This window comes from Ochlerotatus camptorhynchus, unplaced genomic scaffold (genome assembly GCF_037179485.1).
Source record: "Ochlerotatus camptorhynchus isolate MF236.1 unplaced genomic scaffold, CSIRO-AGI_Acam_v1.1 ptg000209l, whole genome shotgun sequence".
Taxonomy (NCBI): domain Eukaryota; kingdom Metazoa; phylum Arthropoda; class Insecta; order Diptera; family Culicidae; genus Ochlerotatus; species Ochlerotatus camptorhynchus.
In genome coordinates, this window is record NW_027040699.1 from 1,145,521 (window position 1) to 1,156,702 (window position 11,182).

Below are 11,182 nucleotides of genomic sequence, written 5' to 3' on the forward strand. Positions count from 1 at the left end.
TTTTCCGGTATGATATACACACAAATACAATAAGATCGATTGTTGGCAATAGATTTTGTTGTGATTTTATATTCTTCAATGATAATTGTATAATTATTTTTTCCGGGAATTTACTCATCGCTGAGTTTCTGATGCACTTTTTGCGATGTATGAGTTAACTAGACTCAAATTTGGGTCGTTCTCATTGGCCGTGAAGAGCGTTCTATCGCACGACGAATGAGAACACCCAAATTTGAATTTAGTTCACTCATAATCGTCAAAAGTGCAGCGATGAGTAAAATTTGCCTCATGTTTTCCCAGGTGTTTACAGGATTTTCCAGGGAAAAATTCCCGAATTTGAGAAAAGTAAAGATTGGATTCACCTTGGGATTCACTCAGTCTATTGGTACTACTCTGAGACTTAATTTAATTTTCGTCAATTTCCTCATTTTCTGGCAGATTTTTTAGGTTTTCCACAGAAAAACCATGAGACAAATTTACTCATCGCTGAGTTTATGAGGCGATTATGAGTGATCAAACTCAAATTTGGGTCGTTCCTTGGGTCGTTCTCATTCGCCGTGCGCATTTTCGGCGTTTTGTTGTGGTTGCCAGTAAGCATATTTTTTTTCTGTTGAAGTTTTGACAGCTCGGTTGACACGAAGAAACGAAGAAACCTGGCAGAAACATTCCGACACACAATAAAAACAGACATGAAACACAATAAGCACAGAGGGACTTACCCCCCGACTATTTCCAATTAGTGCAGTTGTGAGTGATTTTTTGATTACGAACCCGCGTTCTACAAAACCCTCAGTACAAAACTTCTTGGAAGTGCTAACTATGTCTAAATATATGGCTGCAAAATACGTTCGCAATTTCCGGAAACGCGCGAAAGAACGGCAGGCTCCCGTTTCTCCGAAACGACCCAAGACCGCTGCAGAGAGATCTCGGACTTATCGGGAAAAAAAGAAAGCAGCCAGCGTTAACGCGTCACCGTCTATTGGTTGGGACGCTGGAGAAGGTCCTTCAGCTGAAGGTAGGAAATTCAAATTAGTTTTTAACAAGTCTTTGAAACTGCAGAAGTTCTACACGTAGCTTACTATCAAAACATTTAACATATGGTGAACCTGTATACGAGCTTTTGCTCGGCTTTTAAAATTCAATAACTGAATTGGAAACCAATCGTTTGACTTAAGAAATATCAGTATACACACTTAGATTGTTTACCGAGATGGTCACTACCGAGTAGCTCGCCCTAATAAAAAATAACCATAAACGAACGATAACCCAAATCATTGAACTATTCCACAAATGGTTTGGATGATACCCAGAACACGTCGTTAAGCAAATTAACCATACAATTTTTATTAGGGCGGCATTTCAAATATGGACCAGTAAGGTCTACAACAAATGGGAAAGCTCTGAATTTTATTTTGCTGGATCTCAGTGAAAACCTTGCCGAGATTCATCCAAATTTATGTTTGATAACTGAGATCTCGGCAAAATTCCCATTTGTTAGCTGAATCTCCTCATCTCTTCTTTTTTTCTGGAAGTTTTTCAGCGTTCTTCAGAAGCTAATGCAAGCATTTTCCGAAAATTTCTTCCAAATTCCCTGAAAAGGCCGTTCTTATTCTAAAACGTTTAGCCTTTCGCCTTCGAAAACGCTAAAAATATTAAATCAATTAAGTTAGTAAATACCGATTTTTAAAAACCTTTGAACCTTTGCGCTCGAAAACAATCTGGCAACGCTGGCCTGTCTTCTTTGTTTGTTTACAAATGACTCCGAAATTTTTGTTTGTATACAACTTAATAGAGTTGGATAGCTTTTCGCAATATAAAATAAATAGGAAAACAGTGTTCAATTTGTGGCGGCAATGTCCGATGCCATTGAAGGTAGAACCGAGAAGCTCATCAAGCTTGTCCGGCAGCATCCGGAACTGTACGATCCTAAGCACACCAAGTACTATGACACAAGCTACAAGAACAAAGTTTGGAACGTGATCGGTGCCGTCATGGAGGAGGAGAGTAAGTGGAAACCTGATATTAATTTGTTGGATGATAGTGGAAATCACTGAGTTCAAAAATTGTAGGCATAATGGCTAACTCGTAATGTATCACTTCACATTTCCGCAGCCGAAGCCTTGCTGGTGTACGAAATTGCTAATGCCCGGTTTACACTAGTGCTGATGGGCTTGTCACTCACAATAATGGTTATCAGCATGATGTAAACAGTTTTCGCAGCTGATTAATATTAGATCTGTCCCCGTACTTGCTTTTCTGTAAGATAATGTTCAGCGAAAAGCAAAAGCATGTTCCCGTATTTGATGTATCATATTCCCCCTTATTCTGCGAGTCACGTGACTCTGTCACCGGTGAGGTGACAATTGTCACCTCACCGGTGAGAGAGAGTCACGTGACTCGCAGAATAGGGGGGATTATTTTCTTACAGCAACTTACAGAAAGCTGCAGCAACCTACAGTAAAAGCAAAAGCAAAAAAAAAACAAGTAAGGGAACAGACCTATTGGCGCACCGTCCTGAAATGTGATCGTTCAGAGGTCAAGCAGTGATGATGTTTTACAATCAAAAAAATTCACAATGTCCTTGCTGATACTATCGTATTGAGCTACGCTTTTTGGGAGATTTGTGCTCTCCACGGCGAATGAGAACGACCCAAATTTGTGTTTAGCTCATTCATAATCGCCAAAAGTGCAGAAACTAAGCGATGAATAAATTTGCCTTATGGTTTCCTGTGCAAAACCTTTAAAATCTGCCGGAAAATGAGGAAAATTTACGAAAATTATGGTCAGTCTAGGAGTAGTAGCAAAAGACTGAGTGAATTCAATCTTTACTTTTCTCATATTCGGGAAGTTTTTCCTGGAAAAACATGAGCCAAATTTCTCATCGTTGAATTCCTTCACTTTATGTGATTTATGAGTTAACTAAACTCAAATTCAAGAGCCACATGTGAAAAGGGCATACAAGCTTTTTGTAAATAATCCTTTGTATGTCCTTTTCTCGCCAACTGAAGGTCGCCCACGCAAACCAACAACATCACCAGGAAGGGGAAAGCTTCCCCTACCCGCTAATGTTAATGGTTTACGTTGATGTCATATGGGTGGCGAGTAAAGGGCATAAGAAGGTTTGTTTACAAAAAGCTTGTGTGCCCTTTTCACAAGTTGTTCTTGAATTTGGGTCGTTCTCATTTGCCGTTTTAGACTTTCCTCGGTAATTATCTGATCGCCTGTCGGTATGCAACCATTGCTACAAATCCATTACAAACGAATATAACCTTTTCCTTTGCCAGTCCAAATAAGAAAGCTAACTAAATTCCTTCGTTTTTAGGTTTGGCCTGCAAAAACCGCTGGGCCAACATACGGGACCAAAACCTTAAGAATGTAAACAAGCGCTTATCCAGTCAAGGAACGAACATACCGAAATACAAGTTCAGCGATGAATTGAGCTTCCTCACGGAGTACGCCGATGCCACGGACGAGCATCAAGAGTCCCAATTTCCGACATTGCCGCCAACCTTTCCTCCAATGACATATCCGGCTGAAGAAAGTCTGAACCTGAAGGAAGAACCGGCTCAAAATTTGAACCACGACGATGTTTTCGATGAGTGCATCATTAAAGACGAACCCATAGAACCGGAACTCATTGCGTCCAGTTCCGCAACGACGGATCACTTTGAAGCTCCAACAGACACATATGCCGACGTCATTGGGTCTCCAAAGAACGGGATCATCACGAGAGTTAATAGACCTGACTGGAAACGGCTTTCAACAGAACCTGCTACCACCGAAGTAAGCTCGTCTCGAATGATGGAAATCTTGCTGCAAGAACTGGAAGTGGCCCGACACCCGGACCCGGTTGATGCATTCCTAATTGGACTAGCCCCGGCACTGAAGAACCTGCACCCCCATTACTGGCTTCAGGCAAAGTCGGAGATATTTTCAATCGTTCAGAAGTACGAACTGCAGATGCTAACCGAACTGCCGCCGATGTGAATGTATGCGATGTTGTATTTTAGTTTCTAGTCTAGCCAGTTCTTTTCGAATAAATTCTAAGCCTGGTTCGAGTAAACGTCCGTTTTGATTTAAAATTGAACCACATCTTCTTTTGCTGGTCCGACGTCCTTCAGGATCTTACCTGCATCACAGTGTTACGCTAGCTAGCCCGGTTCGTGAATGCTAAGCTTCAGTTTCTTGGACGCCCCACACTCCCTAGATCTTGCTCACTGTGCTCCCAGGGCTGGTAGCGAGTATGCAACTGAATAGTACTGTAAACCGCCATACTTCGCGCATTCGGAACAAAACGAAAGATTTGTGCCAATCAAATGCTAAATTGAGTGCGTTACGAGTTCCATCGTTACTGGTTTCAAAATGAGTTCTGCATAAATAAGAAAAATGATTAAAATTTAGTTTTTTTTTTCGTAGAGAAAAAAATATTGCAAATGCGCATCTTTGTAGACTTCTGTGGCCTAGTGATCATGCTAATAATCCGCATAGCAAACAAAGCAGTGTTTTCGTTTCAAAATCGTTTTTTATTTAAATATTGTACGCATCCTTTATGGACAGGTGTGTTTAAAGTATTTGTACATTTCGACAGTGAGCATGTATAAGGGCGTAAACGCGATGATCGATTCTCTTCACATTGCTAAGCGAAACATTTTCTGGAATTTGTTCAATGTAGTGCTGTAATAGGTTGCATTGACTATCAAATGCAACAGCAAACGCACCGAGAAACGTTAATCCAAGCGAGTTATTAACAAACAGAAAATCGACGAAGAGAACCGCTCATCGCGTTTACGCCCTTATGCATGCTCACTGTCGAATTATTTGAATTCTCGATGAACATTTCAAATGGTCCTATCTGCTTTGATCGATTCTCTTCATCGACTTTCTCTTTTCATAACCACTGCTATGCAAACAGATTTCGCGCTAATTCTACCACATAGTTTGATAAAGGAGGTTCTTATCTAGCGTCCAAAACGTCAAATACAACAGGGAAAGGGTTTGCAGCTAAGTTATTAACGAAAGAGAAAGTCGATGAAGAGAATCGATCAAAGCAGATAGGACCATTTGAAATGTTCATCGAGAATTGTTGGAACTAGAGTCGGTGTATAATGAGTCACGCCAAGAGAAAAACAGTTGTCTCGCATCACGGTTTTTGAAAGATTCCCATTCTTTTCACTTGGCAACAGAGGACTTCTACAACAACTTCACATGACTTCTAGCGAGAGAAAAAAAATGCGGCTGTAGTAAATCATTATATCAGTGATTTTGTCAAATTATCTTAACAAAAATTAGTAGAAATTCTCATTACTGATCATTACCGAACGTATCCCATGACAGTTTAATGCTCACTGCATGTTTATGCACATTTCTTCGATTATATTTTATATGTTATTGCAATACCTTTCGTGGACCTTTCATAACATCGTAATTATTGTTTAGTATGCGCTATTTTCACTCTTCTTCTTAAATTTCTTAAGGCACTTCACCCAGGTTTTTCAAGCACTCTAGAGGTACCCGTTTTGGCCGCGAATCGGTTCCGGAAGATTCCCTCAGAGAAATAACGTTTTCACCTCGACGAACACAAACAGCGTGCTTTAAAAATTAATTTTTCGGAACGGATTCCCCTGGACAAGGACACATTTCTAAAGAAGTGTATTACAATTTGACGTACCCGCAAAAAATCCGTTCCGATATTCGTGAACAAAAAATCACGATAAGCTGAACTACTAATTTTTTCGTACTCATGACATAGTTCCCATAAATTTAATTTTCAAGAGTTTAATCTCAAATTCGTGAACTTAGTTTACGCCTGTTCAGCGCGACTAGTGATTACGTAACGCTGAGCAAAATCATGATTTCGTGATACCATGAACCCATAATTAGGTACTGCAGCGTGACGTCAAAAATGAACTAATGAGGTAATGCGTGGTGAAAGGATGTTGCTCGTAGACATTGCAGAAGTGTGGTTAACTTCTCACTATAGTCTGAAAAATATCGAGAAAATCTACCCAAGAAACAAAGTGCACGTAAACAGAGCCATTTTACTGTCATCCGATTGAGGTTAACGCCGGCGGTGCAAAACCTAATTGTGATTTTCATTCCTGCAATCGTGAACTTGGATCATATGCAAAGCTGAAGCTGTTCGTGAGGGGTTCGTGGATTTTCCTATGTTTCGAGGGGTGCATTGATTAGCTTGGGACCGAAGAGAGTACCAGATCTGAGCCAAAAAGTTGAGCATGTTTCTTCGGGACCTTCTGGCACCGCGAGTAACTCACATCGTTCAGTGACCAATATCACTGTCATTTGCTTTCTCACTTTTCGCATCACAGCCACTTATGGAGGTGCGAAGCCGAAAAGCTGTTGTCAAGCAAAACAACAACACCAATTGGGGACTTCCGGCCTACAACCTACAACTCCACGCGAGTATGATTGCGATTTTGAACTTTCGGTCCTAAATTTTCTTCGGTTTCCAGCTCCCGGGATCGCTCCTCGAATGGCCTACGAATTAAAAAAAAAATCAAAACATACTGAGGACTAAAATCGACTCGATTTTCTTGGCTGTTGCTGAGGTTTAATATTATATGATTGTACTGACGGAAACGTGACTGGATGACCGGATCTATTCATCGCAAATTATTCGGATTACTTTATTCCGTCTTCAAGTGACCGATCTTCCCATGCTTGGCATGCACAGTTGTACACACTACCTGCTCATTTGTTAATAACTTTTCACTCAGTTATTGAAAATTGATTTTCTTTAAAGTAATTGATAGATTAGGATCATAGCTTAATATAGATATGCAAAGAGTAGGTAAATCTTAACATTTGAATCTACACCAATGAATTTTTACACTTAAAGTCCGAGATGTGCAGCGAGCATTTCTCACTTCATTTTTACAACGCAAAAATAAATACAGTTTATTACTAGAATTAAAATCTACCTTTTCTTACGTACCTATTACAAGCTTGAACTTTGTTCTATCTACTACTTCAAACAGAACAACGTTTTGTCAGCTGTGTGCAAAGTTATTAGCAAATGAGCAGGGTTTAGTCACGAAGCACTATTCCCAACCGAAACGGACGTTTGCTAGATCTTGTCCTGGCAAATGATTTCGGATTACCGGCCACAAATCAGTCTAGATGCTGACCATCCCGCTCTCGTCGTGTCATTCATGTTACCTAACTCCGATTTCAAAAAGACAAAAAGAATCTCAATTCTCAATTCTCAATTCTCTTCATCGACTCTCTCTTTCGTAAATAACTCGACAGTGAGCATGCAAAAGAGCGTAAACGCGATGATCGATTCTCTTCGTTGATTTTCTCTTTTGTTAATAGCTCGCTAGATTTAACGTTTCTCGGTGCGTTTGCTGTTACTTTTGATAGCCAATACAACCTGTTACTACTCTGCATTGAACAAATTCTAGAAAATTGTTTCGGTTAGCTGTAGCAATGCAAAGAGAAAATCGATGAAGAGAATCGATCATCGCGTATTCGCCCTTATGCATGCTCACTGTCGAATTGTTGGAACATGCATACAAAGTAAATTACAATACACGCAGAGAAATGGTTTTTAAATTCAAATGGATATGCTTTTGACTCAGGGCCTAATATGTTTTTGGTATTGATTCAAATACATTATTCAATTAATTCAACGAAACATATTTTTGAATCAACAAATCGGTTGTAGAGTCGATAATCCGTTTGTTGATTCAAATATATGTTATGTTGGAATTAGAAACACTCATGGGCGGAGGAAACAAAATACAATTCGGCAGCAGGGATTTGTACCTAAATAATCTTGCAACCCTTGGTAGAAGCTAGCATTTCACATGACTGTTACTTTTGATTCGATTTACGTGCAAATTAATAATTGATTACATCGCAATACTTTGCACATTTCTTTGTGCCATTAATTAACCACCCTAATAAAAAATTACCATAAACGAACGATAACACAAATAATTGAACTATTCTACAAATGATTTGGATGATACCCCGAACACGTCGTTAAGCAAATTAACCATAATATTTTTATTAGGGCAACCAAAATCAATTAATCAATAGAGTTAGAATATTGTTTTTTTTTATTCAAAAAACTAGTTGAATTTGAGAAACACACGAAACATATAGCGAATTTGTTTATTATCGGGGTTGGAACCAGTGTGAAACCGAACTTTTTGTCAGTGCGAACCTGAACCTGAGGTAGGTTTTAAAAACAAACGATCAAACTGACGTTTGTCAGAAAACAAGCAGAGCCGATCTTGATACCCGATCCAGGTTGGAACTGAATAATAAACAAATTCGCTAATAGAGATGATTGAATTTCTGTTCGATTGTAATACTCTCGAATTTAATCTAGTAACAATAAAAAAAATTCTAATGGGAATGTTCGATTGGCTCAGATTTTGACAGTTCATTTGGCTGAAAACATTCCTTCCGCTTATCTCTCCCTCTGACTATTTCTAGTTGGAATAGTGATACAATATTTTTGAATCAATAACAAAATACATTAGACCCTGAAACAAAAATTCATTTTTCTGCGTGTAGAAAGTCTCATGCGCGGAATAACGACACTGTTTTTTTTTTGCTTGCGCCTAATTCCGTGCAAGGTGGCTACATACCCACCATGATTCCGTGGGTTTCATTTTAGAATGCCGTCACGGAAAAATCATTCCGTACTTGAATAATTCAAGCTGAACATTGCATTAGGTCCTAGGTAACATTGATCGATTCTCTTCGTCGACTTTCTCTTTCGTTAATAACTTGAGCACATAACCGTTTCTTGATGTGTTTGTCGTATTAGATGCTAGATAAAAGCTTCTTTTATCGATCTGTGGGCTAAAAATACCTGGGAATGTCTTCAAATGGCCGTGGGGATGCAAAGAGAAAGTCGACGAAGAGAATCTGTCAATGTTACTTAGGACCTAATTCAATGTTTAGCTTGAATTGTTAAAAGCGCGTTCATTGATATAAAAAGTTAGGGACTGTGCATAAGCCACGTATCACGTTTTGGTTTAGATTTTAAGCATTAAGTATGTATTAAATGTCGGGTGAAGCAGTTACCTCTATGGTACGATTGCCTAGCCCAACATACCCACCAACTAGTGAAATACAATCGAATGAAGAAGTCCCAGACGTTTGCCGCAGGCAACAATCGACCGGAACAGGATTCTGTACTGTTAGAGGAAGGAAGCAGCTACAGCAGTATGTATGTGCAAAAATTAGAATCGGATGAACTAGAGAACATATCTTATGCTAGAGATACAGCAACGTCGAAAAGGGACTGTAAGAACATCGCTACAATCAACGCATGTGGAAGCGCTACCGAATCGCAAAGAGATACCATTGATCTAGAGCTTAAAGGTATTGATGTGTGTGGTCTTCAAGAAACCAGAATGACTTGGGGAGAAACAACGACCCTCAACTATCAATGGCATTTGAGCCCGATTGAAACTTAAACCTCTATGCTAAAACTAGTCATCGCGGTATCGGGATATTGGTACGTCGGAACTATGGTACCGAAATCAAGAACTTCAGAGCTGTCTCGGAAAACATGGCTTCAGCCGAGAGTTCAATCAACAATCAATACGAAACTAACGATTTTAAATTGGCTCACCACTTTAGTAGCCTATTGGTCCCAAGCAAACGATTAACGTACCCTATTCTAGTTGAAATTCTATTACTACACTATGTTTGTTTTGATTCGCTATGAAAGTTTGACAGATAACATCAGGGGTGTGTGTGGATTCATGCAGAACATGCAGGGGTGAGTGAAATAGCTTGGGACTGCTTGGGACCGTTGTTCTGGTACTGAGTGAGCCAAAAATAATAATGATTTTCTTCGGGACCCAGTGGTCTTAGAGTTACCTCTATGGTTCAATCTAGTAGTAGTGTTGCCATGTGGTACAATCATATGCCTTGTTCAGACTACCGAGTTATAACATGTTATAGCGCAATCTTGATGGTGGTTTCTGTGTTGCAATTATTTGACAACCGTTATAACATGTTATAACCAACAATCAATACGAAACTAACGATTTTAAATTGGCTCACCACTTTAGTAGCCTATTGGTCCCAAGCAAACGATTAACGTACCCTATTCTAGTTGAAATTCTATTACTACACTATGTTTGTTTTGATTCGCTATGAAAGTTTGACAGATAACATCAGGGGTGTGTGGATTCATGCAGAACATGCAGGGGTGAGTGAAATAGCTTGGGACTGCTTGGGACCGTTGTTCTGGTACTGAGTGAGCCAAAAATAATAATGATTTTCTTCGGGACCCAGTGGTCTTAGAGTTACCTCTATGTTATAACTCTGTAGTCTGAACGTGGTAATAGAGGTACAATCCAGTAGTAGTGGTGTTGCCATGTGGTACACTGAAAAATTGCAATAGCAGGTTAGTCACCAAAGTTTTCAAGCCGCTCCGTCTGTCACTTCGTTTGTGCTTTCACTATCACTTAAAAAAAAAACTATAACAGATACGTATTTCGTTTACTACTTGCAAAGTCTATGACTAGACACTGAAGAAGTTCTCAAGTAGTAAACGAAATACGTATCTATTATACCTAGTTTTTTTTTAAGTGATAGGTAGTGAAAAACTCTCGTATTTACATTATCAGGTTTGACATAATTTTCGTTTCTGACATCAGTAGAAGGTAAAGTCTCAACTTCCTGCAAAGCGTTAATATCAATATCGGCAAATTCTATGATTCGCATAAATTGTTTACAAATAAATTCCGAACTGTGGATGTCGATATTATCAAAAACATCTGTTGTTTTAGAACAAATTCCACAAGTTTTTTAACGGTTGTTGGCAATACAAACATGCTCAAATATTTGGTTCAGCTCTGGTACCTCTATAGAAATACTAGCCGAAAGAATATAAAGTATAAGAAATGTATAAAAAGAAAGCACATACATTTAAGATAGAGTTTTAGATATTTAAGATTAATTAGATAATTGATAAAAGTCTCTCACTATAGTTTTGTCTGATATTTGAGCGGGGGCAGGCCATTATCATTTTGATATAATTTTGATTGAAACAATCGGTATAAATCGGTATACAATCTCAAAAATCGGAACTTTATCTGTATATCGGTATCAATTTTGAAAATCGGTACAAATACCGATAAATTTGGCAACGCTGGTTTTCAAATTGCTCACGAACGCAGCCATCGTGGCT

At 39.0% G+C, this 11,182-nt stretch overlaps 1 protein-coding gene across 2 annotated transcripts; it reads left to right on the plus strand.

Annotated features, from left to right (window-relative positions):
* Window positions 1-699: 699 nt before the first annotated feature.
* Window positions 700-4,116, plus strand: LOC135703069 (uncharacterized). 2 transcript variants are annotated; one of them, XM_065224179.1, is made up of 2 exons: window positions 700-1,015; window positions 3,323-4,116. In XM_065224179.1, exons 1-2 carry the CDS (start codon window positions 820-822, stop codon window positions 3,985-3,987), a joined length of 861 nt encoding a protein of 286 aa, XP_065080251.1. In that variant the 5' UTR covers window positions 700-819; the 3' UTR covers window positions 3,988-4,116. The 2 variants fall into 2 exon arrangements, with proteins under 2 accessions (XP_065080251.1, XP_065080252.1); XM_065224180.1 differs by lacking the exon at window positions 700-1,015 and adding an exon at window positions 1,829-2,004.
* Window positions 4,117-11,182: the final 7,066 nt, after the last annotated feature.